General features: G+C 36.9%; 1 protein-coding gene across 1 annotated transcript; it reads right to left on the reverse strand.

The window, feature by feature from the left end:
- Window positions 1-1,423: 1,423 nt before the first annotated feature.
- On the reverse strand, window positions 1,424-16,295 carry LOC140162888 (uncharacterized). Its single transcript, XM_072186192.1, is given in 6 exon segments — window positions 1,424-7,449; window positions 7,451-7,497; window positions 7,500-7,601; window positions 7,604-7,690; window positions 9,731-9,954; window positions 16,206-16,295. Coding segments are annotated over 6 exon segments (963 nt in total). The 5' UTR covers window positions 16,217-16,295; the 3' UTR covers window positions 1,424-6,957.
- Between the last annotated feature and the right edge of the window lie 9,320 nt (window positions 16,296-25,615).

Raw genomic sequence — 25,615 nt, forward strand, 5'->3', positions numbered from 1 at the left:
GAGCCAAGGTGTGGTGGAAGCTGTCCCCCTTTGAAACAAAGCAGCAACACAGACTTAGTGGCCCATACCTATTTACCAGTGCTCTTAGGCAATAGAAATAAATTTGTTTGATCTTCGGATCGATCGTCGATACTGCTTTGATACTTGTTATTAATGAACTATCAACTAATTAATCATAATTCTCTCTCTGTCTCTGGGTCAGATGGCGCAGGATTGCGCTGCTGTGGTCTTCACAAGAGTACGCCATCTACTTCTATCAAAAGCCAAACGTGTTGCACCATACATTCTGTGTGATGAAACGTTCTTCACATCATTTGTCCAAGATGTTGATGGACCTCCCCTTCCACGATGGCCTTCCACAGCTCCCTGAAGAATCTGCTTCTCAACTCCACTTACAATGTGGCCAAAGTAGCGCAATTTCCTCTTAATCATAATTAACACTAAATTTATATTGATCAATATCACTACTGGCACAAATTATTATTTTATCACAATTAACAATAGTCAATTAATTGATTTCATAAATAATAAGGATCGAACAAGCATCGAAGGTCGATCGAAAAATCGAACTAATTTGTTTCTATTGCCTTCAAGGCAATAGAAATACTAGTAAATCGGTTTAATCTTTTGATCGACCATCGATGCTTGGTCAATCCTTATTATTTATGAAATCAATTAATTGAATGTTATTATCAAATTAATCAGTAGCAAGTTTATCTCTGAATTGACAGGTGCTAATTGATGCAATAACATTTATACATCTCTTAGCACTTGTCAAATTCAGAGATACAATACCCTTGTTACTGATTAATTAACCAGGCAGGTTTAGTTCACCCCAGAAGAATTTTTTATGAACATATGAATTTTTGCTTGTATTGTCATTGACCCATATAAATTTAGCATTAAGTCCAATTAATTAGTTGTTAGTTCATTAATAACAAGCATCGACAGTCGATCCAAAGATCGAACAAACTTGATTCTGGTCCCTTAGTGCCCATACCTATTTACAGTACATGTTCTTCCTCATCCATGCTGCAGCCACAATGGTTAAGCTCCCAATGTATGAGGGATTCCCTAGCCAAGCTGGAGAATGCTGCACACTGGTATTTAGGTATGGGCCCTTAAGCACTCAAGGCACTAATTACATTGAGTATGGTACCTTTGCTTAAATGAGACTCCTTTCAGAGCACATAAAATTTAGGTGAAATTGTAAATTAAAACATTAAAATCACCCAGGCATTTAAAGATACAATCACTATGACATTTGTTCAAAAGTGCATGTATTTATTATCTTTATCTTCAACAACATGTTACACACACTAGCATCGTTAAGCAGAAAAACCTCATTTTCTGTGTGACCCCTGAACATGTATCACACAAAACTGCCAACAGGTTACATATAGGAGGTTTTGCTTTAAACATGTTCAGGGGCCGATAACACAGGTTTTTCCTGCCTAGCAACTTACATGGAAAGTTTCCCATTTTATATAGGTGTTTAATACAAAACATTGGTCTGCTAACCTGCTTCAGTGATATTTTTCTGCATTTTCTGCAGACTACATACGTTTTATAAACACAAGTTTCATACATGTAGACAAACATTTTCAGTTTACACCCGACTCAACAATTTCTGTTGATTTGGACATTGAATTTAAATATTGAATTTGGACATTGAATTTAAATATTGAATTTGGACATTGAATTTCCAAGTTACTAGTAGTTACATTGCACTGAAAAATACAAATTGGGCAATATTCTTTTGCACCCAAACATAAAGGTACATGTAGTGCTAGTTTCTGGTGGTATTACTATTAAATATTTAAAAAAATTTAGATTTTATTTGCTCCCTACTATAGTTTGATCAGCTTGTAATCGACAGGCCTTGTAACATCGCAGATTAATATCAAATATTTTATTTGAAGAATTGTCTTGCGTTATCTCACAAGAAGCATCACAAATATGACCATCCACTTCAAATAGCCAAGAAGTCAGAAAATGTGATTTTGAGCTACAGTGCAAAATAATCAAAAATTTTATATTTTGTGAAAAAATTTATTTGAAATATTTCATACTTCTCTTAATATACAGCTGGAAAGTTACACAGCTCTACAAAAACTAAAATAATTAAAATTGATATTTAATGCAGCTGGTTTCATCAGAAATAATATAATTTTAATTTTAATAAGTGCAGTTTTCTCACTGTTGCGTTCTGTTTCAGGGCAATATTGAAGAAATGTAACTTCATTTCAGGATATCATACAAAATTGGTTGAAGTGTCATTTTGAAGCTTCAGGTATGATCTTTCCAAATCTGTAAAAATCGCAAATTTATGAATGGCAGACTTCCAAGCTCATTTGTGGTGGACGGTTACACATTGTTAATTAAAGTCCTATAATGAAAGATGGAGAAAAAAAGACTAAACAGTGTCTGACGTCAGGGCAAAGGCGCGCTGTGATTGGTTGCCGGCTTGCACAGTATGGCATTATCTGTTCAGTTGTTAGAATTTCAGACGCAAACTAGTCTTTTTTTTCAGTATATTGTCTAATTTATGCAATATGTAGGCTAGACACATTAACTATTATCACTCTTTATGTGGGTCTACTTTCCGGCATAGTGGTAAAAGCCTACAATGTAACTCTCGATTACGAGCAGATCAAAGTGTATAATTATATTTTTGTACCCTATATCTATGTTACTATAAAATGTTAAATGATTTATAAATACGATAAATATAAACTTTTTTTTACTTTGTGTATTGTGGATAAATCATGCATTTTTAATTTCCAAGTGAAATAAAAGATTTTGATACAGATGAAGTAATGAGATAATTAATATCATTTAGTTTAATTCATTTCATGTTGTACCTTTCAAGCCATAATACAAATTCATGCTGCAATGGAAAACCTGATAATAAAATAAATGTTGGTATTTACATGTATACAGCGCCTTTCACATGTGTACAAAAGCGCATTATATTTATTCCGCTTTCATTAGATATATAGAATACATGTATGTCAGCTGCCATACACTGCCCAAGGCATGCGCATACCTTTGGGCGGCGCTCAATGGACAATATTCATAACAGCACCCCCATTTCTCCCCTGGGTAGAGAGATGCAAGTAAGGTAAAGCGCCTTGCCCAAGAGCACAACACGATGGCACAGCTGGGGCTCGAACTCGCAATCCACCGATTACAAGGCAGAGCCCGTACACTGCACCAACGTGCCCCAAATAAACCATTTTGTTAAAGAATTTATAACAGAATTAATTTTAAAATGTAATAGAATGGTATAACGGTCTGTTCATACTATGCCACAACTGCTTTGCCGAGTGGTGCATTGCCGCACTGCATGTACTGCAAAATACTGCATTGTGGTTCGCAATAAAGTTAAATACATTTTAACTTGGAAATGCGACCAGTTGCGTACAGTTGCTGCAAAAAGTAATCAATATATTGACAAGGCACCGCATAGCAATTTTAGCGTAGTACATGTATGAACGGATCTTAAAAGTAGTTCAGCTGCAAAACCATATATCCATGGTATCCATTTGTGACACGATCTGGTCCATGGAGGCCAAAAGAGGCATTTTTGAAAATTGAGTTGCTATTAGGCTATCACATACTGAAAACATCAAAGATCTAGCATACAATCCCATATATAGTTATGAAGTTTTGTGATGTCTATTTTCTAATGTTATATTATTGTGTTTATGAAAGTTTTGTGATATCTATTTTCTAATGTTATATTATTGTGTTTTTATTCCATTTTTTTTTTTTGCTTTTATCTCTATTTCAAATTTGCTGCCTTTGGCCTCCATGGACCATATTACGTCATATTGGGCTATTCCATTTAAAATCCACACTACCCCTGTGGAAAATTTAGCTAAAGTCTGCCACAGAGGGAGTATCAATTTTGAATAGAATAGACAATTGGGTAACTTCCATTTGAAATACTCACTCCAGTTGTGGAAGATATAGTAAAGCCATAATACAGGGGGAGTATGGGTTTCAAAATGACTAACTCTGACCATTACATTTGAAAAACATACTCCCCCTGTTGAAGATATTTCCAAAATCTTCCACAGGGGTAGTGTGGATTTCAACTGGAATAGCCCATTGATATATTGGCAATTATAACTGGTCAAATATTAGATATGCAATACAAAAATATACATGCTACTTTGATTCAAAAAATTGGGATATGTAATTTGGAAATGCATTATAATCATAGGGTTGTCAACTGTACAGTCCCACATCCGGACACTTTCTCACGTCAAGGTAGTAAAATCTCACACCAAGGTTAAAAATGTCCTGGGTAAATGTCACGCCAAGGTTGTAAAATCGCACAAAATGTTACACATCTTCAAATTAAATAGTTTTTCTCAGAAAAGCAAAATGATTTCTATGGTCTGGGTCTAGCAAACATTTTTCCTTGGTCCAACAAACCTCAGGATGGACTAGCAGTCATTTCCCACATTTTTGGCATCCTTTAGATGGTATTATCAAAGGAGTATTGTCTCAGGAGCAACTAAAGTGTATACAAGACTATAATTTAAATTTATTACAAATTTCAGTTCAAAATATATTCATATTCATCAGCTGTATTACATGTATACATGTATCTAAATCTAAATCTAAATATTAAACATCAATAGTTTATCAGGTTTCATCAAATACATTGTTCGAATCAGGTACTTAAATGCATGTTCATATCAAGGCTGGGATTTTTTTTGGTATGTGTCTTTGTACCATATGTAATTTACATACTGGTACCCTGGGTACCAGCAGGGGTGTAGCCAGGGGGAGTTGGGGGAAAACTTCCCCCACCCACATTAAGTGTCTAAAATGACTAAAAATGGGACAAAAATAGATACTACCAGTATCACCAAGGATTTTAAAGTAATGGTCTTTATTTAAGGTTTGATCTTTATTTATGATTTAGGTTATCCCAGGAATTGAATTCGGGCCTCTTGTAATTGGATTTTAGTGACCAAGTTTATCAACTCATTGGTGCCACCACTGAACTTTTCATGCAAACAGTCTAGAGGACTACATGTAGGCTTGTAAACATTAACATACATGTGTAATGGCCATCAGGTAACCCTAAAGAAATTCAATCCTGGGTGCCTTAGGGACTGGCAGGTACCCAAGAGCCCCCCCCCCCCCAAAGAAAAATATCCCATCTTAGTTTGATACATACACATTATCTAATAGACCACATGATTGCTTGAGAGTCAGACATTACTTAAGTGTGACAATCGCTGTACGGAAAAAATACTCAGGAAAATGTTATATCTTATGTCCTGCTATTATTGATGAATATAATCACTGAACATAAGGGAATGTATTGTAATGAGGTTCACAATAGAATTGAGGGCATGATTAATAGGTCGAATATGGTATTCTACACACAAAATATCAACACTGATTTCCCCCAACCTATACACCAATCCGACTTCGTCATTACTGCGGTGTCCCCGATGTAAAACTGCGGTGTCCCGAGGTCGGGGTTCCACCCATTATTGTGTGCTACACAGAATTGTACCCGGGAATTGTACACAACAGTGATATTCAATACACGATCATGAGTATTGAATTACGAATTAAATCTCCCGCTCTGGTACATCAGTGTTACCGACAATAGAGGGCCAAATACAGTAAACGCTTCTCGGATTGGTGTATAGTCCATTTGGCTTTCTCAAGACAGTCAGTAGCGTATGTGTCTGATACATGTGCGATCAAAGGCCGTGTATCTGAATAGTGCAACTTCACGCCTGTGTCACACACAGACGCTACTGTTTCGAAAAACCAAATAAGTATTGATTGGTCTCATGTATAAAAAGAATGAGTCCCTCCAAGGATTATAGTATATGATTATATATATCGGACAGTACAGAGTGTTTAAAAAAGGATGAAGTACTTAAATGCCTGGTTTAACACCAAATACTTTACTTGGACAATTTTCTTGGTTATACATGTGTCTACATATGTATCTTTTTCATTACATTCATTGATTACCTTTTCCAACACTACGGTAGACCTGAGAAAGATAACAATTTGCCGTAGAAGTGATGATGTAACAGGATTAACTACATGTACCATAGCAATAGTAGCATTTTTGAATATATCACCCTGCCTGCACTTCTAGCAGGTTGTACTCACCACCTGTTCATGTCTGCAATCAATGTAGAGGTACCACATGAACGTACTAGAGAACTACATTGTATAGTCCGATATATTCAAAAATTGTTTTAGCGTATTGCTATGGTAGTTAATCCTGTTACATCATCACTTCTACAGCCAATACACTACAGAAATGGATGACTATAATCGGAGTCAGACTAGTTGGTGTCACCTGCAATCAAACTCAGAAATGGTTTGTTTACGATTTGTTATAATGATTAAATTCTGATCACAGTCACAGTGTGCCCTGTGGTTAGCTTTTCACTTTCAAACCAACTCAAAGGTTAGGTCTTGGTAACAGGAAACTGTTTTTCCTGAAGACTCCTTGTCAACAATCCAAAACAAAGTTGCTCTTTGCCTTGTAAAAGTTAAGTACGGTACCAACCTTACATGTATTTGCCATTTTCTGTGATTCCTTTTCTCCGATGAAGGCACCAGATGAATCAACCTTCCTTAAACACATTACTAACCAATCATAGGTTGTGGGGAGTTGATCATCAGACCCAAAATAGTTTCTTTAACTCTGACTTTTACTTTAAAACTATGAGTGACAGGGACTGCCTTTTGAGAAGAGCAAGAGCTAGTATCACTCTCCTACTGCTCTCCTTAAATCTGATATAGGAGAGTGATTTTTAGATCTTGTTAGTGAACCATTCTCTCCTTACATATTGTAAATGCTCCAAACAACTCTCCTTATATGGCTCCAGAAGAGCCATTTAATGCTCTCCTGCTAATATAAAATGGCAATACTACATGTATATAGTGAGCCCAATTTCAATCTGTACATTTGTCCACTGTTGGCCATACCTGCTTAGGTCCATGCCAATCCTCTAACCCGTATAAAAGTCCTTGCTGCCTCTCTCTCTTATATCCTAAACAATGCGACACATACCTCACCCCATCAACGACACGATCACGATTCCGATGCTGATGTCCGAATACATGTACACTGCACTTCATCAGGCGAATGTGGCTCTCTATAACTAGGCTTCCCGCGTATCTTGTGAAGTTAAACCCGGCCATCGAACCTTGTCTTTGGGGCATTTCTTCCGGTAATCCAAGCCGGTGTCTTTCCGCCACGGTCTGTTTGATATCATCCTCATCTGCTGCAATCAGATCTTTTCGCGGAAGAAAATGCGTAAACGACACAACTGGGGCATCGTATTCTTTCACTCTATCTTCATTTAAGTGCATAAAATATTTAGACGGTGAGAAGTGTGGCGCTTCAGACCATACGCACATGTGATTATCCATCCACACAGATTTAGTTAAATGTCGCGTCTTCCGTCGGCGATGATACGTAAAGGGAGTTCTCCGGTCGTCATCCGGTGTAGAATACCAGGAAAAGAGCGGCACTATCCAGACGTAGTTGCCAGGATTTACCAGAGCGATTTTCTTAGGGTCTGTGTGAACACCAATCTCGCACATAGAGCAAGGATTTGATGGAATTTGTCAACGGAGGTACGAGGTTGTTTTTGTTTATCCCGGATCCACAACTCATGGTTTCCTGTAAGAACAAAAAAATATATATATATAAAACCTCATATGTGTCATTGGCCCCTGAACATGTTTAAAGCAAAACTGCCTATATGTCACCTGTTGGCAGTTTTGTTTTAAACATGTTCAGGGCCACAAGCTACAGGAGATTTTTTCTTGTCCAACCCAACAACGATATAAAAATATTAATCTCTTCGGCGAGGATGTCAATTTTGACATCCTTGTCTGTTTACAAACAGAGAGGTAGACGAAAGACCTGTCAAAACTGTTCCAGTTGTCCAAACACAAAAGTATCATCAGGATGGTCCACAATAGAGTGATTCACGCAACATGAATAGTGATTACAAAGCTGTCAAGTAGAATCATGTGCTTCTATTGTCCAGTTTGCCATCAAGATTTTGAATGCAAACAGTTCAGAACTGGTCCGAATAATCAGTCCCAGAACTGCAACATAATATTCATTTACTGACATGATTGTGTTCTGGGTCTGAACTGTTTTCATTCAAAACCTTGGACAAAAGAAGCACATGGATCTACTTGACAGCTTTGTAATCCCTATTCATGTTGCGTGAATCACTCTATTGTGGACCATCCTTCTGACACTTTCGTGTTTGGACAACTGAAACAGTTTTGACCTCTCTGTTTGGTCCTACTTCATAGCTTTTTTAGTCCCTTATTAATGCTGCATGAATCATTCTATTGTATACTATCCTTCTGACAGATACTTGATTGAGTGTTTGGATAACTGGAACAGTTTTGACAGGTCTTTTGTCTACCCAGCTGTTTGTAAACAGACGAGGATGTCAAAATTGTCATCCTCACAGAATAGGAAAGTAACAGCGTTAGTACGGCACTGACATTTGACATCAAGCTAACCTTTGACACAGCAAACATCTGCGATCCAATTTTACTTTACGTACAAAGAAACCTTCCTAAATAACTTCTCACACAGCTTGGTCAATGTTGATTTATTATTAGGATTAGGGTTCAGGTTAGGGTTAAGGGTAGACAAGGTACTGTTGGTCGAAGCAGCCAAAAAATATTGATTTTCATTATGTAAATCAATATTATTGAAAAATAACACTTTCATGTTTTGCAAAAGTTCATTCTACAAACCATATACGGTACTTTCAAACCTTGCTTGATTTATTGTTGTTAATGAGTTATGTATGTTTATGTAAGGCCTAAAAAAAAAATTGTTTGATTGGCGTAACCCGACCTACCCTAAAATTAGGCCCGACCCTAACTTTTTTATTGTTTTTTTGCAAAAAAAATAATAAAATTTAAAAAATTAATTAAAATAAATCAATTTAAAAAAAAGAAGAAAAAAAGTTCCAAAGCCTTTATCAAACGAAATTTACAGCTTAAAAAGTAAAAAAAAAAGAAGAAGAAAAAAAAAAAGAATCCCGACCTACCTACCCTAAATTTTTTTTTATGTTACGCCAATCAAACAATTTTTTTTTAGGCCTAAGTGTTGCAGGTGTTTCAGCCCTCCTACAACATAACTCAAGAACCACAGGACCTACAAAAGTATATCTGTCATATTTGAAATCTTCTACACACTCGCTATGAAATGAGCAATGCGATTTTTGCCAAAGCTGACTACCATTTGCAAGATGCTGTGAACTACCAAATCGCAACACTTAAAATTAGTGTCAAACCTTAAGGTTAGGGCTAGATTCGACATAGCAAACCTTATTTCATATTGGCATAGCAAACCATTGCCATACATGTAGCAAATCTTCAACATATTGAGCTGTTACCCAACTGGGCTATTCCATTCAAAATCCACACTACCCCTGTGGAAGATTTAGCTAAAGTCTTCCACAGAGGGTGTATGGGTTTCAAATAGAATCAACATTTGGGTAACTTCCATTTGAAATACTCACTCCAGTTATGGAAGATATAGGTAAAGCCATAATACAGGGGGAGTATGGGTTTCAAAATTATTAACCCTGACCAATTACATACTCCCACTGTGGAAGATATTTCCAAAATCTTCCACAGGGGTAGTGTGGATTTCAACTGGAATAGCCCATTTTATATTTACCTGGTACATAGAAGACTTCCTTAAACCTCTCACGCAGCAGGTTCAGTGTTGATTTGATCAGTGATAGTTTATCGCTCACGTCGCCTGCTAATAGGAGCACATCATTTTGGTACTTGATCCTAGATATCTTTTCCATCCATAGCTGATTGTCTGGGTGGTCAACGTGGATGTCCGAGATTGCAAACACACGGGACATGGCTCTCCGAACATGCCCAGAGGACAAACTGTGTAAATAAAACAATAATAATAATATTAAATATTGCAGCACATTCACTGGCTATTCCCCACACAAACAATACTGGTACTCAATGAATTTTGACGTAAAGAATCTTAGAAGTTATTCAGGCATGCTAAGATCATTCCTGAATGTTAATCCTTGGAGCCCATTAAAGCAACCAACATATTGCGATGTTTAACAATTCTGAATGTGATTAATCATGAAAAATCACATTTGCCCCTGCAGAGAAATGGTTGTTTCCTGGTTTGACCTAGAAAGGTTGTTTTAACCCGGGGGTAGCCACATCCTAATACACATTCATCAGCCATCATTGAATATGGTTGTGACAATTTATTTACCCACCCACCATCTGCCAAAATTTTTGTTTTTCTTGTTTTTGAACTTTTGCTCCTTTGTTGCAAAGTGTTTCCAACTACATGTATTTGAATCTGGGTTTTATATCGTGGGTGTACTATGGTAGAACTTAATAACAATTTATATATTGCTATGTACATGTATGTACAATATTTTAAAGAACAATATAATAATTATTCAATATTATATCTTTTGATTTGAAATTTATTGAACCACTTGCAGTAAAAGATAAATTAAATATTTGGTAAAGGCTTCAGCTAATTTTGCTTATTTGCTTCCAAAGTATCTCACTTTTAGCTATGGTAATTCACATCCAGCTTTATACTTTTCTGAAGTACGGTATCTCACTTTCAGCTATACTGTATATTGGAGTAATTAGAAATTGAATACCTACACATGTATGTAAGTGGAAGAAGAATCCATTTAGATTCTTGCGATTTTGTTGACGAGAATCTTTGTGAGAATGGATTCTCGCTGAATTTCTGACCAGGGTAGCGTTAACCCCCGATCGGGGGTGAATGACCCCCTGAATTAACAAGAGCACCAATGGTGCTGTAGCTCATTTTCCCTAATTAAATATGTGACATGATCTGGTCCATGGGGGCCAAAGGCGGCAAATTTGAAACTGAGATAAAGGTAAAAATGTGCAGTAAAAAGCAATAAAATACATAAGAAAACAGACATCAAAAAACTTCATAACTTTAGAACCAAGTATGCGAGACCTTTGGGGTTTTCAGTAAATGATAGCCTCTTGTATGTATAATGTAATAATTACAGTAACTCAATTTTCAAAAATGCCTCCTTTGGCCCCCATGGACCAGATCGTGTCACATATATGCAAATTAGCTAATTAATATGCTTAACATTTGAGTATTTTTTGTTTATATCAATTACTTTGTACCAAGTTTTAAATTTCTATGATCTTCACACAAAAACCGATTACACCTGTCTCACCTTAATATAAAGCAGGGCCAAATTTTTACGAGCTGCATACATGTAGTCAATAAGATAACAATAATGTTAATTGGACCACTAAGTACTTATCTTGGAGACAAACAACTGGGTGAAAAAGAAAACAAACAATTATATTGAGGGTTTAGGACCATACACTGCAAACCCAAAGTGCCTATATTTCAGCAGATCCTCTCAAATTGGTTTGGCAGTAACAATGAGGGATTAATTACTAAATATAGGCACAAATTTAGACCACTATTTGGGGAGTATACAATCCAGAAGATCAGACCTCAAATGTAGTCTGATAAGTAGACTCAAAATTAGACACTATAAGCCCAAACAGCATAGGGTGCATTTTACACATGGGTGGTTCTGGAATAAGAAGCAAACATGGGTAACATTATGGGCTCTTATAAATCATTGCAAAGGAGCAATTTCCAGTTCAGTGAATTGCTAGCAAACAATAAGCATGGATTTCAATGGTGATGTTATTAATAGTATTATTTGAGCAGTAATTTTACATATAGTTGTACAACAATCAACATTGAATAATAGTTAGTGATCTTCAGAAAAAGTGTATAACAAACCATTTGGGCTGGTAAATTGGGAGGGAGCTAGCAGACCATGAATGTGTCTATAATAATTGTTTCCATAAGTAATTTTGTCCAGTATCAGTTTAACAAAGACTAATACTCTATTCATATCTAATCTCCAATACTAGAAGTTTTGCTGAATTTAGACATTCTGGGTTTGCAGTGATAGCTGCTCCATAGACATTTGGGTAATTTCTGCATTCTATATTGTACACATTTTACACCTGGCAGCTATTGCAGATAGGGGTTTCTTGCCCTAAACCCCTAAGCCCTAAACCCCTAATGTGTACTTTATCTCTTATATACAAAATTGTAAAAACACATCTAGGTAGGGTTTATGCAATAGCTGTCAAGTGCTTTATTTTTAAGGTTATGTATAGGGTACATATTGCTATTGCAGATACGACCTTCTCGATATAATTACTTTCACAACATGTTTGCCTGACCTAATTAAGTGTATTTAATTAGCTCTCAGTTTATTTGCTCAGTATTTTATGACTGCTAAGCCTTTATAGTTGTTTACTGGTCCCCCAAAACCTCCCAATTGGAAAAATTACACATTATTAGCACATAGTAGCACCATTGAGTTATTAGTTAGCCTTGGTGCAATATCTATGGATTTGCCGAATGAATGGCAAGCAACACTGAAAAGCAAACATTGAAGACGCACTGAAGCAGTAAAGTTCAACATCTCTTTTACAAAATCGCCAGATCAAGGAGTTTGTACAGTGTTTGTAATATGAAAAGCACCACAAACAGTCTGCATAGGAGACTATTCCATGAAATTTGGTAAAAATTTTCGTAACAAAATGCTCCAAAAATGACACTTTCTGTCCGAATTTTCCTAGCTAAATAAGTAACAATCATGAACGATCATGCAAAGATCGCCGCCTCAAATTACCAGATCCATTGCTCAAACGATGTAGCAAGAGAAAGAAAAAAACATACATAAATGGTCGCATGTCACAAGTTCGTACCCTAAAAAGGTGGAGGTGTTACATTTTTCTAAATGGGGGGGAATGAAAAATGTTTTACTGCAACAACCCCTTGTCCTATCTAGCTAGATGAGGTCTCAATTTAAAGCTGAAGGATGGGGTAAAATTGTGGAAAATGTCAATGAAACAGAAGTTTAAACAAAAAAATGGCAGCAGTTTACATTTGAAATTGCGGGGGTGGAGGAGCAGGTGGGTCAGGAGCAGGTGGGTCAGGAGGAGGTTGAGTGTGCTGAGTGAATGGGAATATTGTTTTCTGTCATACCCAGACATGTTTTGCAATGAATATCTTTTAAACAATACATAATAAGGAGCTGTTTTAAGTATTTAATTGTGAGTAACACATCAGAGTATTGTTCTGAAACATTTTAACATTTTCAGTATCAGTACTTGTAAAGTGGTACGCTGATTTGCATGGAATGCACTTGTAATTCCTTATGTATACCTGATCTCATGTACCAATACCTTGTGTATTGGTACATGATTCGGCGAGTATACTTCAGCAATAGCGAATAAGTGGTCGTTTTTACTCTTTTCAAAAGCGTCACATGTACACCAAATACAGCCCCCGAAATGGTCTACTTTTAGCGTGCCTTAACTCCGAAACAGTTTAGTCAAAGTTAAAAATGCGATCCCCAACCCTTTGCTTACCTTGGACGAATTTGCAGTATTTTCCGCTAGCTCCGTGTTGAAAAATGTCCGTACTTGCCCGGTACAAACATAGAAATGGCCACATTTGCTTCAGTCCTGGTATGAATATTTCTTCCGTAATCCAATGGTTCCAACGTGGGCATCACGATGATAGTCTCCTACACAACCAGATTGTGTCGGCCTGACGCTCGTCGATCCTAAAAGTGAGGACAGCGTGACCTCTTACCTGCGTAAAAGTCTGTTCGACAAAGGCAATAAGGATGATTGACAGCGCCGTTCATTGGGCGGAGCCATTATATTACACAGACAGGTTGCGCTGTTCTCTGACCTTGACTGTTAAATCACGTAGACATACCGTGACCTGGGTACACGTACAAAGCTGGGGGATGCGACTGCGACGCCATTTTGACACGCTGTATCTACTCTTCAGAAAAATTACTTTTGGTGACGTTTTATATCAAACAATTTTCGATAACGGATTTCTACTAGGATTTCAATTTTTTATTAATGAAGGTGCATGTAGTTTTGAGCAATAACACGGGATGTTTCGAGTTTTATTTCAACTGGTGGTGTAGGAAGGTGAGTGAATTCGTGAATGAGGCCGGGATTGAGGTTTCGTTGTTTCAACGATCCGATAGTAGGATACTAAACGTAGGCTAAAATGTCTAATGACGCCATGTTTACATGAAAACATTAGCTGTTGCGAGGTCAGTGTCGTTGAATTAGTTACCTAAATTCCTTTCAGGATATTCTGATTTCACTTATTTATGATGTGTACGAAAATTCACCATATAAACTCAAAAGTGTGAATGCAAGCTGTTATTGCGGACAATAGAAACATTGTTGCAAAGTCATTAAAAACAGGTATGTATTACAGACGTTCTTTGGCCGAAACGAGATACAGGCCAGTTAGGCAGTCTATTCCTTATGTATTCTATTGTTTTCTAATATCGAATTTGAAGAAACAGCATTTTGCCATAGCACACTTATTATAGTCACCCTACTATGCTTAAAGTATACATTTTCTGGGGTGAAATTTGCTGACAAATTCAAAATTTGAATTCAAAATTGAATAGGTTGAAGTGTTAACAAGTTGTCCTTAAAAATTGAAAAAAATAATTAATTAATTTTACGTACTTTTTACGTACCCTGTATACAAGACGCCTTTTATTGAAAGAGTCATTTATTGACTCCAAGATGTTCACAGTCATGTTTGGAACATATTCTGATACAAAATATTCCAAACACTCTATTTCAATGATGTGCAATGTAAATTGCTCTGATAATAGTCGAAAAGGAGAAAAATGCATTTAAAGTTTCAAATTTACATTGAATCCTGTACATTAATTAGGCGGAAACTGTCCGTTTTCGCAAAAACGGAACATATTTTTTCTTCAAAAGTCATGTTGATTAATAAAAGGGTCAAAACCTCCAAAATATCCAAAAACCATTTTTTGGTAAGTTTTTGGCCTGTAACGCAAAATGGACCACCTTCTGACATGCGACCAAATCTGGACTATGCCTATAGTTCATTGCGTTACGCAATGAGCTAAAAATATATTAATTTTTCACCCTCCATATATTGGGAATGTGCAAGCTCAGGGGTGAACTCTGACCCTCTACGTTTGGACCTTACTCCTACCCCTGACTACACTGCAAAATATTTTTCACCCCCAAGATTTAATTTTCACCCCATGTATTTGGATTTTCTGCAAGCTCAGGAGTGGAAAACACGGGAAAACAACCCCTGACTTTCGGGCCTTAATGCTACCCCTGACCCTGCCCTTCTCTTTTGGAATAGATCGACACTTAACGTGCAGGGATGACTCTTCCTCTACACCAGACCAGATCCCAAGTCTCTGCACGTGGTTTGCTCGAGAAGTCTAGCCAAGAATTTGCTCACCGATAGCTTCACATTCTAGGCTACATGTAGAGACCATTGCATTCAAAATCATAATCGCTGTTCACACCGTGTAAAGCAATGGAAGTTCATAAGTAAACAGCTGATCATGACAGGCGATTACATCCAAAAAGTTGCTAAAATTATAGGCAAAATATTGCTCAAAAGATACAGTTGCCTCATCAAAATAACTTGCTGTCTGACCGAAAAACCATAGCAAAGCACTCTAGCATCAAATGCGTAACTATCGTGTGCAAATTCGAGGGTAGAGTTCTTGAGTAACACATGTCACATGGTACCGGTACACAATGTACTAAGCAGTGTATGGGGGTGAGAAGGAATTCTACAATACAATTCCCTCGGGTCTCCCCTCCCTTTAGTTTTGGCCTACCGCACCAAAAACAATTTGCCCCCTAATTAATTCATAAAAAGAATTGCACCACTAAAGACAAACAAATTAATTGCCATTTTTGCTGATAAAGTATATTATTATACAAGTACTGTATCATATAGTAGTAAGCAAATACTATAACAAAAAGTATAGTAAATAAATTGGAAATGGGCATGCTCAACTATCCTACATGCAATCATGATGATGTGATGGTCATGCATTGTGGGCATGATGGGCTCATGGGGACACTGATGGAGTCGTGGCATGGATTGGATGGATGGGAAATGCATGCATATGGCATAGCCATGGAAGCTTACAAAATTTATACACAAACATTTACAGCTACCACAGAAACTAGCAAAATTGCATTGTACTTGCAGACGCACATATTATAATACTTACAATTTCCCCATAAAACAAATCAGTCAATTACAGATCGAGATACTATCTGATAAGCTAAGCTGCCCTGCTAATCGTTAATCGGTCCCCTGCTAAGGGACCGATCGTTATTTACGGCAGGGGGGGGAATGGGTGTTTTGGCAAAAATATCGACAAAAATTTCGCGTTCCCCTCGCGTCCGCTCAAAATTTTCGCGTTCCCCTTGTTTTCCCAATTTTCTCCATTTAAAATTTAACAATCCCCCTCCTGGTTCAACTAAAAATTTCAGGTTCCCCCCTCAAGACCACAAAAAAATTTCGTGTTCCCCCCTAAATTTACCCATCCCCCCCCCCTGCCATAAATAACGATCGCTCCCTAATCAGCTGTATTTGTACTGCGTGACCTTTGCAACAACCACTTTGCCCCAGCTAAATACAGCCTGTAGCCTTGCGCGATAGGGTCATTCTTCGGTAATGTGCCTACTTTTTATGAGGCATTTTGCAAAGTCTAGTAGGGTAAGGGGTGGTGCAATAATTAATTAAAAATTGTGTATTTTCGGGCTGAATTTTGGTAAAAAAAAGGGCTCCTTGCTTTTCTTTTCCTTTGCCCTCCTGATTTTCCCTTTTATTTTTTGTCACTAGGGCACTTTTTTCTTTCATTTTTTGTCAGGGGCCCTCTTCCCCCCGCTGGCTACGCTACTGCCCCCTTTTGACGTGCCAAAAAATCTTTGCCCCCCCCCCCCTTACACATGCAAGATTTTGGGGAACCCAAATTTAAAACCTTAAATTGTCTTAACATATTATAGGCTAGGGTGATTCACAAAAAATGAAATTGGTATTTTTCAACGGGACACCCCTTCATTTTGTTCATTTTGATAATAAAATCATACCTGCAAAATATGAAAAAAAATCAAAAAATTTTAGGGGGTGCTACCGGTCAATGAACTTTTGTACACAAAGTCAATGGGATTTATGAGCCATTTTCTTTACAACACAAAAAAGCCATGTTAATTTTCCTGATTGTGCCAAAAATATTTGATCATAGTGTGAGTAATGTCCTTAAAATAAATGCTAAAGAAAATTGTAAAAATGTTAACCCGCTTTCCAGAAAATTGCATTTTTGTGAAAACTGTTACATTTGGGGCAAGGCAGTTGCTGGAACAGCCAAAATATTATCAAAGTACCTTGCACAAGGTGTAGTTTTGAACTGGCCACTATCCAATGTTGTGACCCCAATTTATATACATTTCTTTTCAACCATGGTGAATCTAATCCTTCCTGTGGTCATTCAATTCAAACAATACAAATCTTCATCAGGTATGGCCATATTGACCACCCCTGATACAGATGTATGGATTTTGATAGTTACTATTACATAAGATTTCAAAAGCTGGTATCACCATTGGGGTAAACTAATATGTGAAGAATTTTAATCTTTTTTTTTATCAACAGTTCAGTTCAATAAGGTATAAATTTGGGGTGCCTGGTGGGATTCCAGGGGATATCCCAGGGTATTCTTTTCTTGAGCTACACTCCCTCTGTCACTTTTGAAACATTTTTATTATTACAGTCAACTATGAACTTTAATTTGGTAAAAACCCATGTTTTCACAAAGTTAGGTATATCATTGAACATTTACTTCAGTTTTGCAAGCCTGGTAGACTTTTTAGGCCCTGAAATAAGCGTTTGAAATTTTGAAAAAAATCCCATTGACTTTGTGTACAAAAGTTCATTGACCGGTAGCACCCCCTAAACTTTTTTGAATTTGTTTCATATTTTGCAGGTATAATTTTATTACCAAAATGAACACAATGAGGGGGGGTGTCCCGTTGAAAAATACCAATTTCATTTTTTGTGAATCACCCTAATATAGGCCTAATGCGAGCGCAGCGAGCAGGAAATTTTGTAGGCCTATATTTGAACGTGTTCGTAACGTTTTCCTACGCTTTTTAGGGCGTAATATAGAAACGGTGGCCAAAATATGTATGCCAAAAATTGCTTGCCCCCCCCTTTCGACCTGCCAAAAATCGCTTGACCCCCTTTCGACCTGCCAAAAATGCTTGACCCCCCTTTTGGCCTGCCAAAAATCTTTGCCCCCCTATAAATCACCCCGGGGGTACACATAATTATTGCACCACCCCTAAGATGGGGTAAGTGGGACAGTGGGGTAAGGGAGACACTTACTATACTTGTGTTTTATTACCATATCAATTTGTGTTTTGTTGTTAAGTGAAAGAGCCAGGTCTTGAATGGTGAGAATGAGCAGTGGGATTCTGTGGACAGTGGGGTTTACAAGTGAGACACTTAGGGGCTGTGCAATAATTATGAGCCCCCCCCAAACGGCTCGCCAAAAATCGCTTGCCCCCTCCCTCTCGGCCCGTCAAAAACGCTTGCCCCCCCCCCCCTCTGACCGCCAATGAATTCTTTGCCCCACCCTTGAACATGCCAAATTTTTGGGATCCCAATTTGCAAACCTTATTAATGGTCTAGATGTAGGCCTGCATTGCGAGCGCAGCGAGCAGGAAAATTTGCATATTTAAGCGTTTCCATACTGTATTCCTAAGCCTTTTTAGAGCGTTTTATTAAGGCGCCCCATGAATGTGCCAAAATTGCTTGCCCCCCCCTTTCGGCTCGCCAAAATTTCTTGCCCCCCCAATTTTACCCTCCCCAGGGCTCATAATTATTGCACATCCCTTACTATACTAGATCTTCATTGCAGCACTAAATCGATCCATACGATAGCGATTGGTGACTTACCCCATCGCAAAATATGTTTGTTATAATTTCACTGCTCAATATTGGAGTTTATTTGGTATTTGAGCTGCGAGATGCTTGAGACCAACACCACCTTGATGTGGCGGCCAACTTTGAGGAACTTATAGGCCTACTTATTTATTACCAAATATTTAAAGGTCTTTTTGCTGAGAATTAGGAGAAATTGAGAGATAATACTGATATTTCATTTACCATTAAAAAAAAAAGACTGCTTTTTACAAGCCTGATAGCAGAAAATCATGATGAAATCATGCAATTAAGCCTTAGGGCCTATTTAGTATGGTGTCCCACTTACCCCATCCACTTTGGGTAGGTGGGACAGTGGTTCTTGAAATTAATATACAAAAATAACAAAATTACTAAGTTAAATTGCATATAATGCCAGTGGCGTGCGTAGCACATTGAAAGGGGGGAGGTTGTTCAGTTCCCCCGAATGGAGTCTGATTAGGAGCAAATTTTGACGTTTTTAACGTTTTTCCCCCGAATGACCAACAAACGTGGGGGCCATGCCCCCCCCCTTTGCGCACGCCTGTCTAATGCCCCCAACAAGCTCAAAAATCAAATTAATACTGAAAACGCAAATCGTGGGGTTTTGGAGGTTTTGTCACCAAAAACCAAGAAAAAAATCTGCCTCATGTATTAAGATGAAATTAATAAACATTTAAATAGTATTACTATTCTTTTGGTATAATTATGTTAATAATGCCCAAATGCTCCAATATAAATATGTATATTGCTGTAAAATATGTTCTTTTAATGTAATAATATCAAATTTACCCCTACCCCTTTTCCGGGCCCCTTATGCGTCCCACTTACCCCAAAGTGTTGGGGGTAAGTGGGAAAGTTGAGTCATTACATAATTGGCCCCGCCATTCTGTACTGATGGAGTATCGTCCCAAAACTAACACCAGACATTGTCCTAGGATTATACTTGAATTATAAAAACACAAGTCCAATCTTTATTCACTTACATGAGTTTTGTATCCAATAATATCCTTAAGTGTCCCACTTACCCTACCTTACCCTACAGAGTAGGGCAAACTGCAAAGCAATACTTGAAATCGGATAATTACGGTTTTCATATTAAATAGGCCTACACATCTTTTTAATTTAGTTTGTTTTTATCAATAATCCATAGGCCTATAATAGTTAGGCCCCTAATTTGGCTATCATCGGACTTGAAAGTGCTCATTAGGTTACATTTGCATTGGGCCTATTATCATTTATGCAAATTAGCTTTAATTAATAAGTAAATATGCAGATTAGCTGGCGGCAGACAATATAATACATTATTTTTAGGGAGTGTTCATTGCATGATAGGCCTACTTTGATGGGGTGGGTTGGAAATGTTGGCGCCTTGGACACAAAAAATTTCTTGATCCTTTGTAGGGTCCAAAAATTTGTTGATCCCCTTTTTTAGGGTCTAAATTGTTTTGATCCCCCCTCATGTCTATAAGACAAAAAATAACAAACGCTATAAAATAAATCTAATTTAATCTTACTTTTATTCCTAAGTATCCATATGACAGGTATCTAGACACAATTGTGTAAATACTAATATAATTTATCATCAGTAGATATAGACTTCACCATCACTGATATCAGCAGTACATAACAACTTCAGCACATTGCGGCCACCCTATTTTAAGTTTACCAAAGGTTAAAAGTTTACCAAAGGTTAAAAGTTTACCAAAGGTTAAAAGTTTCTCAGTGTGAAAAATGTCATTCCAGAATAAAGTGCTACGACACAATTGTTTCTTCTGATTGTTTAGGCTATGGATTTTTAATTTTGTTGATTTGAAGCTTGATAGTAGGCCCCTACACAATTGAACACTTTAATAACATTTATGCACGCGAAGCGCGCAAAATGTTTGGAATGTGAATGCCATGCCGTACATGTTACCCCGGACTTTTAGCCTCAAATATTTTTGATCCCCCTACTATTAACGACTGAATTTAGGAATTTCTAACACCATCTCATGAATATTCAAGTTTCTGACGTCATCTCATGCATATTCAAACATGACGTCATCTCATGAATATTAAAACTGAATGACGTCATCTCATGAATATTAAAACTGAATGACGTCATCTCATGAATATTAAAACTGAATGACGTCATCTCATGAATATTAAAACTGAATGACGTCATCTCATGAATATTAAAACTGAATGACGTCATCTCATGAATATTAAAACTGAATGACGTCATCTCATGAATATTAAAACTGAATGACGTCATCTCATGAATATTAAAACTGAATGACGTCATCTCATGAATATTGAATGTTCAAACTGAATGACGTCATCTCATGAATATTCAAACTGAATGACGTCATCTCATGAATATTCAAACTGAATGACGTCATCTCATGAATATTCAAACTGAATGACGTCATCTCATGAATATTCAAACTGAATGACGTCATCTCATGAATATTCAAACTGAATGACGTCTTCTCATGAATATTCAAACTGAATCACGTCATCTCATGAATATTCAAACTGAATGACGTCATCTCATGAATATTCAAATTTGCTGACGTCATCTCATGAATATTCAAATTTGCTGACGTCATCTCATGAATATTCAAATTTGCTGACGTCATCTCATGAATATTCAAATTGGCTGACGTCATCTCATGAATATTCAAATTGGCTGACGTCATCTCATGAATATTCAAATTGGCTGACGTCATCTCATGAATATTCAAATTGGCTGACGTCATCTCATGAATATTCAAATTGGCTGACGTCATCTCATGAATATTCAAATTGGCTGACGTCATCTCATGAATATTCAAATTGGCTGACGTCATCTCATGAATATTCAAATTGGCTGACGTCATCTCATGAATATTCAAATTGGCTGACGTCATCTCATGAATATTCAAATTGGCTGACGTCATCTCATGAATATTCAAATTGGCTGACGCCATCTCATGAATATTCAAATTGGCTGACGCCATCTCATGAATATTCAAATTGGCTGACGCCATCTCATGAATATTCAAATTGGCTGACGCCATCTCATGAATATTCAAATTGGCTGACGCCATCTCATGAATATTCAAATTGGCTGACGCCATCTCATGAATATTCAAATTGGCTGACGTCATCTCATGAATATTCAAATTTGCTGACGTCATCTCATGAATATTCAAATTTGCTGACGTCATCTCATGAATATTCAAATTTGCTGACGCCATCTCATGAATATTCAAATTTGCTGACGCCATCTCATGAATATTCAAATTTGCTGACGCCATCTCATGAATATTCAAATTTGCTGACGCCATCTCATGAATATTCAAATTTGCTGACGTCATCTCATGAATATTCAAATTTGCTGACGTCATCTCATGAATATTCAAATTTGCTGACGTCATCTCATGAATATTCAAATTTGCTGACGTCATCTCATGAATATTCAAATTTGCTGACGTCATCTCATGAATATTCAAATTTCCTGACGTCATCTCATGAATATTCAAATTTCCTGACGTCATCTCATGAATATTCAAATTTCCTGACGTCATCTCATGAATATTCAAATTTCCTGACGTCATCTCATGAATATTCAAATTTCCTGACGTCATCTCATGAATATTCAAATTGGATGCCGTCATCTCATGAATATTCAAATTGGATGACGTCATCTCATGAATATTCAAATTGGATCGTGTATAGCTCTTGAATACTGGCCAAAATCCAATGAATTGTTTCCAATTTCAAATTATGTTAACAGTATACGAAATGATTAGAAGAAAGCACGGACTCGAATAAAACACACACACACCTAACGTTGACATGTTTGGTTGAAAATATAGCGTTTGTTAATTTGTATAATTATGTACTCTCTTCAGGAGACGATATATATAGAAAAAATAAATAAGTGATTTTTATTTTCGGATGCAATATTTTCAACCACCATGACAACATTTTCTTTTTCTTTTTCTTTTCTTTTTTTTTTTTCTTTCTTTCTTTTTTTTTTTTTCTTCTTTTCACATGGCCTTATTCGGTCAGGTTCTAAATAAAAGGAGGTTAAGTCAAATTTAGTGCATTTTGAGAAAAATGGCAAAACGTATAATTTATATGTATGCATGATTATTACTTACATTACAGAAATTTTAACTGATTTTTTTTTTTCAAGTACTAAACTAAGAATACACCATCTATATCTGTATTTTATATCTGTATATATACAAATACTAAATAAAGATGGTTCTATGTTTAACACATTCTTGTTTTAAGTCCAGATCCATGGGCGTTTTTTTTGGGGGGGCTTTGGGGCGAGAGCCCCCTGGGTAAAAGCAGGGGCGGCCAAAACGAAGAGTCGGCGGAAGAAGAAGGGGCAGCAAAAAGAGGGGCGGCGGAAGAAGAAGGGGCGGCGGAAGAATTAGTAAAGCAAAAATGGCGGAAACAAGAAATGTCTTTAAAAAAGACAATGCCTCAAGAGATTCCAGCGGGCACCATTTGTTATTAGCTTATAAGAGATACTTGAAATGCTAGCTTTAAGCCATCTTGCAATGGTAATAATTCTGTTGTATTTAATGCAGGAATACCTGCATGCCGGGTGGTAGTCCGAATAATCAGTCCCAAAACAAAATAAGGCCCTATTCATTTACTGACATGATCGATGGACCCTGCATTTCCAATACATTGATGCTGTAGCCTTCGTACTGAGTGAAGAAGGCTACACACAAGGAAACTAGGCTATAATCACGTATCATGAGCCTGTCTAGGCCTAGGCAAAAAAAACCTTTTTTTTTCTAATAATTTCTCCGCAAGCGTTTGAAAAAGTATAAAAAATTTTGAAAAAATGGTAGGGCCTACTACTATACATCTAAATGTGTTGCTTTTCGGGCTGTTGAGGAAGGGCGGCAAAATTGAATTTTCTCATTGCTGGTAGTTAGGGCTTAGTGGTGTGTTGGTATTAATCTTTGGAGTGAAGGAGAAGGTGGTTTTAGCTCTAATTATTTACCCAGACCATCCGCTGCATCCTCGTCTCGTCTGCATGGCAGCAACTTTCTAGCCGGTACATGATATGATGCCTACACAGTAAAAGATTACCCGTTTCTGCAAGAGCTTGCACGGAACCTCCCCGTAAAATTTAGAGCTTTTGTCTGCATTTGATCTAAATTAGGTATAGAAACTTGAAATATTTCTGTTATTTCACATTAATATTTATTACACCAATAATTTTTATAAATCCAAAATTTGATATTTTTAACTGATAATTAACAGTCCTCGAAGTAAACTGTCTAAATCTAATGATATGTACTTAAAGTCTATGTAGCTGGGATAAAAAGCCGACGATCAATTGAAAATGTTGACCTTTCGTATTTAAGATAAAGATCCCCTAAAAAAAACACCACAAAGTCTGTCTTTTGGGGGAAAATCCATAAGTACATTAGATTTAGAAAGTTTACTTCGAGGACTGCTAAATTTCGAAATGAGCAATTTTTAATAATTTGCCATAAATGTGTATCATATCGCGAATATTATCATTAGGACATTCTTCGTATCCAGAATGCAATTCGATATGTCTGATGTGCTCTCATGCCCTACAAAAAATACTGTCCAAACGTTCATACCCCAGCTCTTAAAATGTCTCGGAAAAATTGCATTTTACCGTAAATCTTTTACAGTGTAGACCAATCAGGTCTGGTATAATACCGTTAAATTCCGTCTACAAGCATATATGCCTCTAAACGAGGTTTTTTTGACACAAGAGACAAGAGGCAGACACTCTCAACAAAAACGTTATTTGGAGTTTGAACAACGCGGGACTACAAATTCTTTAGAAATGCATAGTCGCGCTAAAAGTCGATCGATACATGTTAAAATCAGCACAATTCAGAGATACACCTTTTTGCTATGAAATTTATTTTCTCGGTCAAATATAAAGCAATATTTTTTTTCTTCAGTAATGTCAGTTAAAGACATAGTGCTTGGATATACATTTTTTTTTAAATCCTGGTGTTAAACTTCAAGCATCATATTTTTTAGTGTGATATTTTTGATTTTTATAGGCCTTTAGTTCGCCCGTGAGCTTTTTACGGAATTCATTTTTTCGCGTCTCAAACTAATATAGTTTGCTAAAGAAAGATATTTCCCACCTCTGTAAAGCACATCGTGTGGGTCTATATATTATAGTTTTGTCAGAATTTCCGTTTTTATTTTACCCTTTTTCCCTTCGTGATCCGAAAATGTCAAACTCAGTACTTTATCTCGAGAACAACCAGCAGAAATAATCGATATTTCAATTGTTGTCAACCAGGTCCCTTTTCCATTGAAAACCAGGATTGCCTGACCAGCGATTTGGTAGCCCAAATCCCCAATTCTGGTAAATGAGGTGAATTTTGGAAATTTGCTCCCGTGATTGCAATTTCAATTTATAGGGGCTATGGATTCCATGATTATGAAAACCATTTTGTCTGTTTGTTTGTTTATTTACCTAGGATGAGGTCCTTGGGAAAATCCACTGTCCAAACCTAAAACAATTTCATTTGGCCGAGAAAAAAAATTTTACACTGAAAAGGTGTAACTCAAAATTTTGTTCATTTGAATACCAAATTCGATCGTTTGTATTGCCTTAAATGACTGAGTGAGCCTTGCAGAACAATAACAATCGGTAGTCCCGCGTCCTAACTGTAT

The sequence above is a fragment of the Amphiura filiformis genome, chromosome 10 (assembly GCF_039555335.1).
Source record: "Amphiura filiformis chromosome 10, Afil_fr2py, whole genome shotgun sequence".
In the NCBI taxonomy this organism is placed as follows: Eukaryota; Metazoa; Echinodermata; class Ophiuroidea; order Amphilepidida; family Amphiuridae; genus Amphiura; species Amphiura filiformis.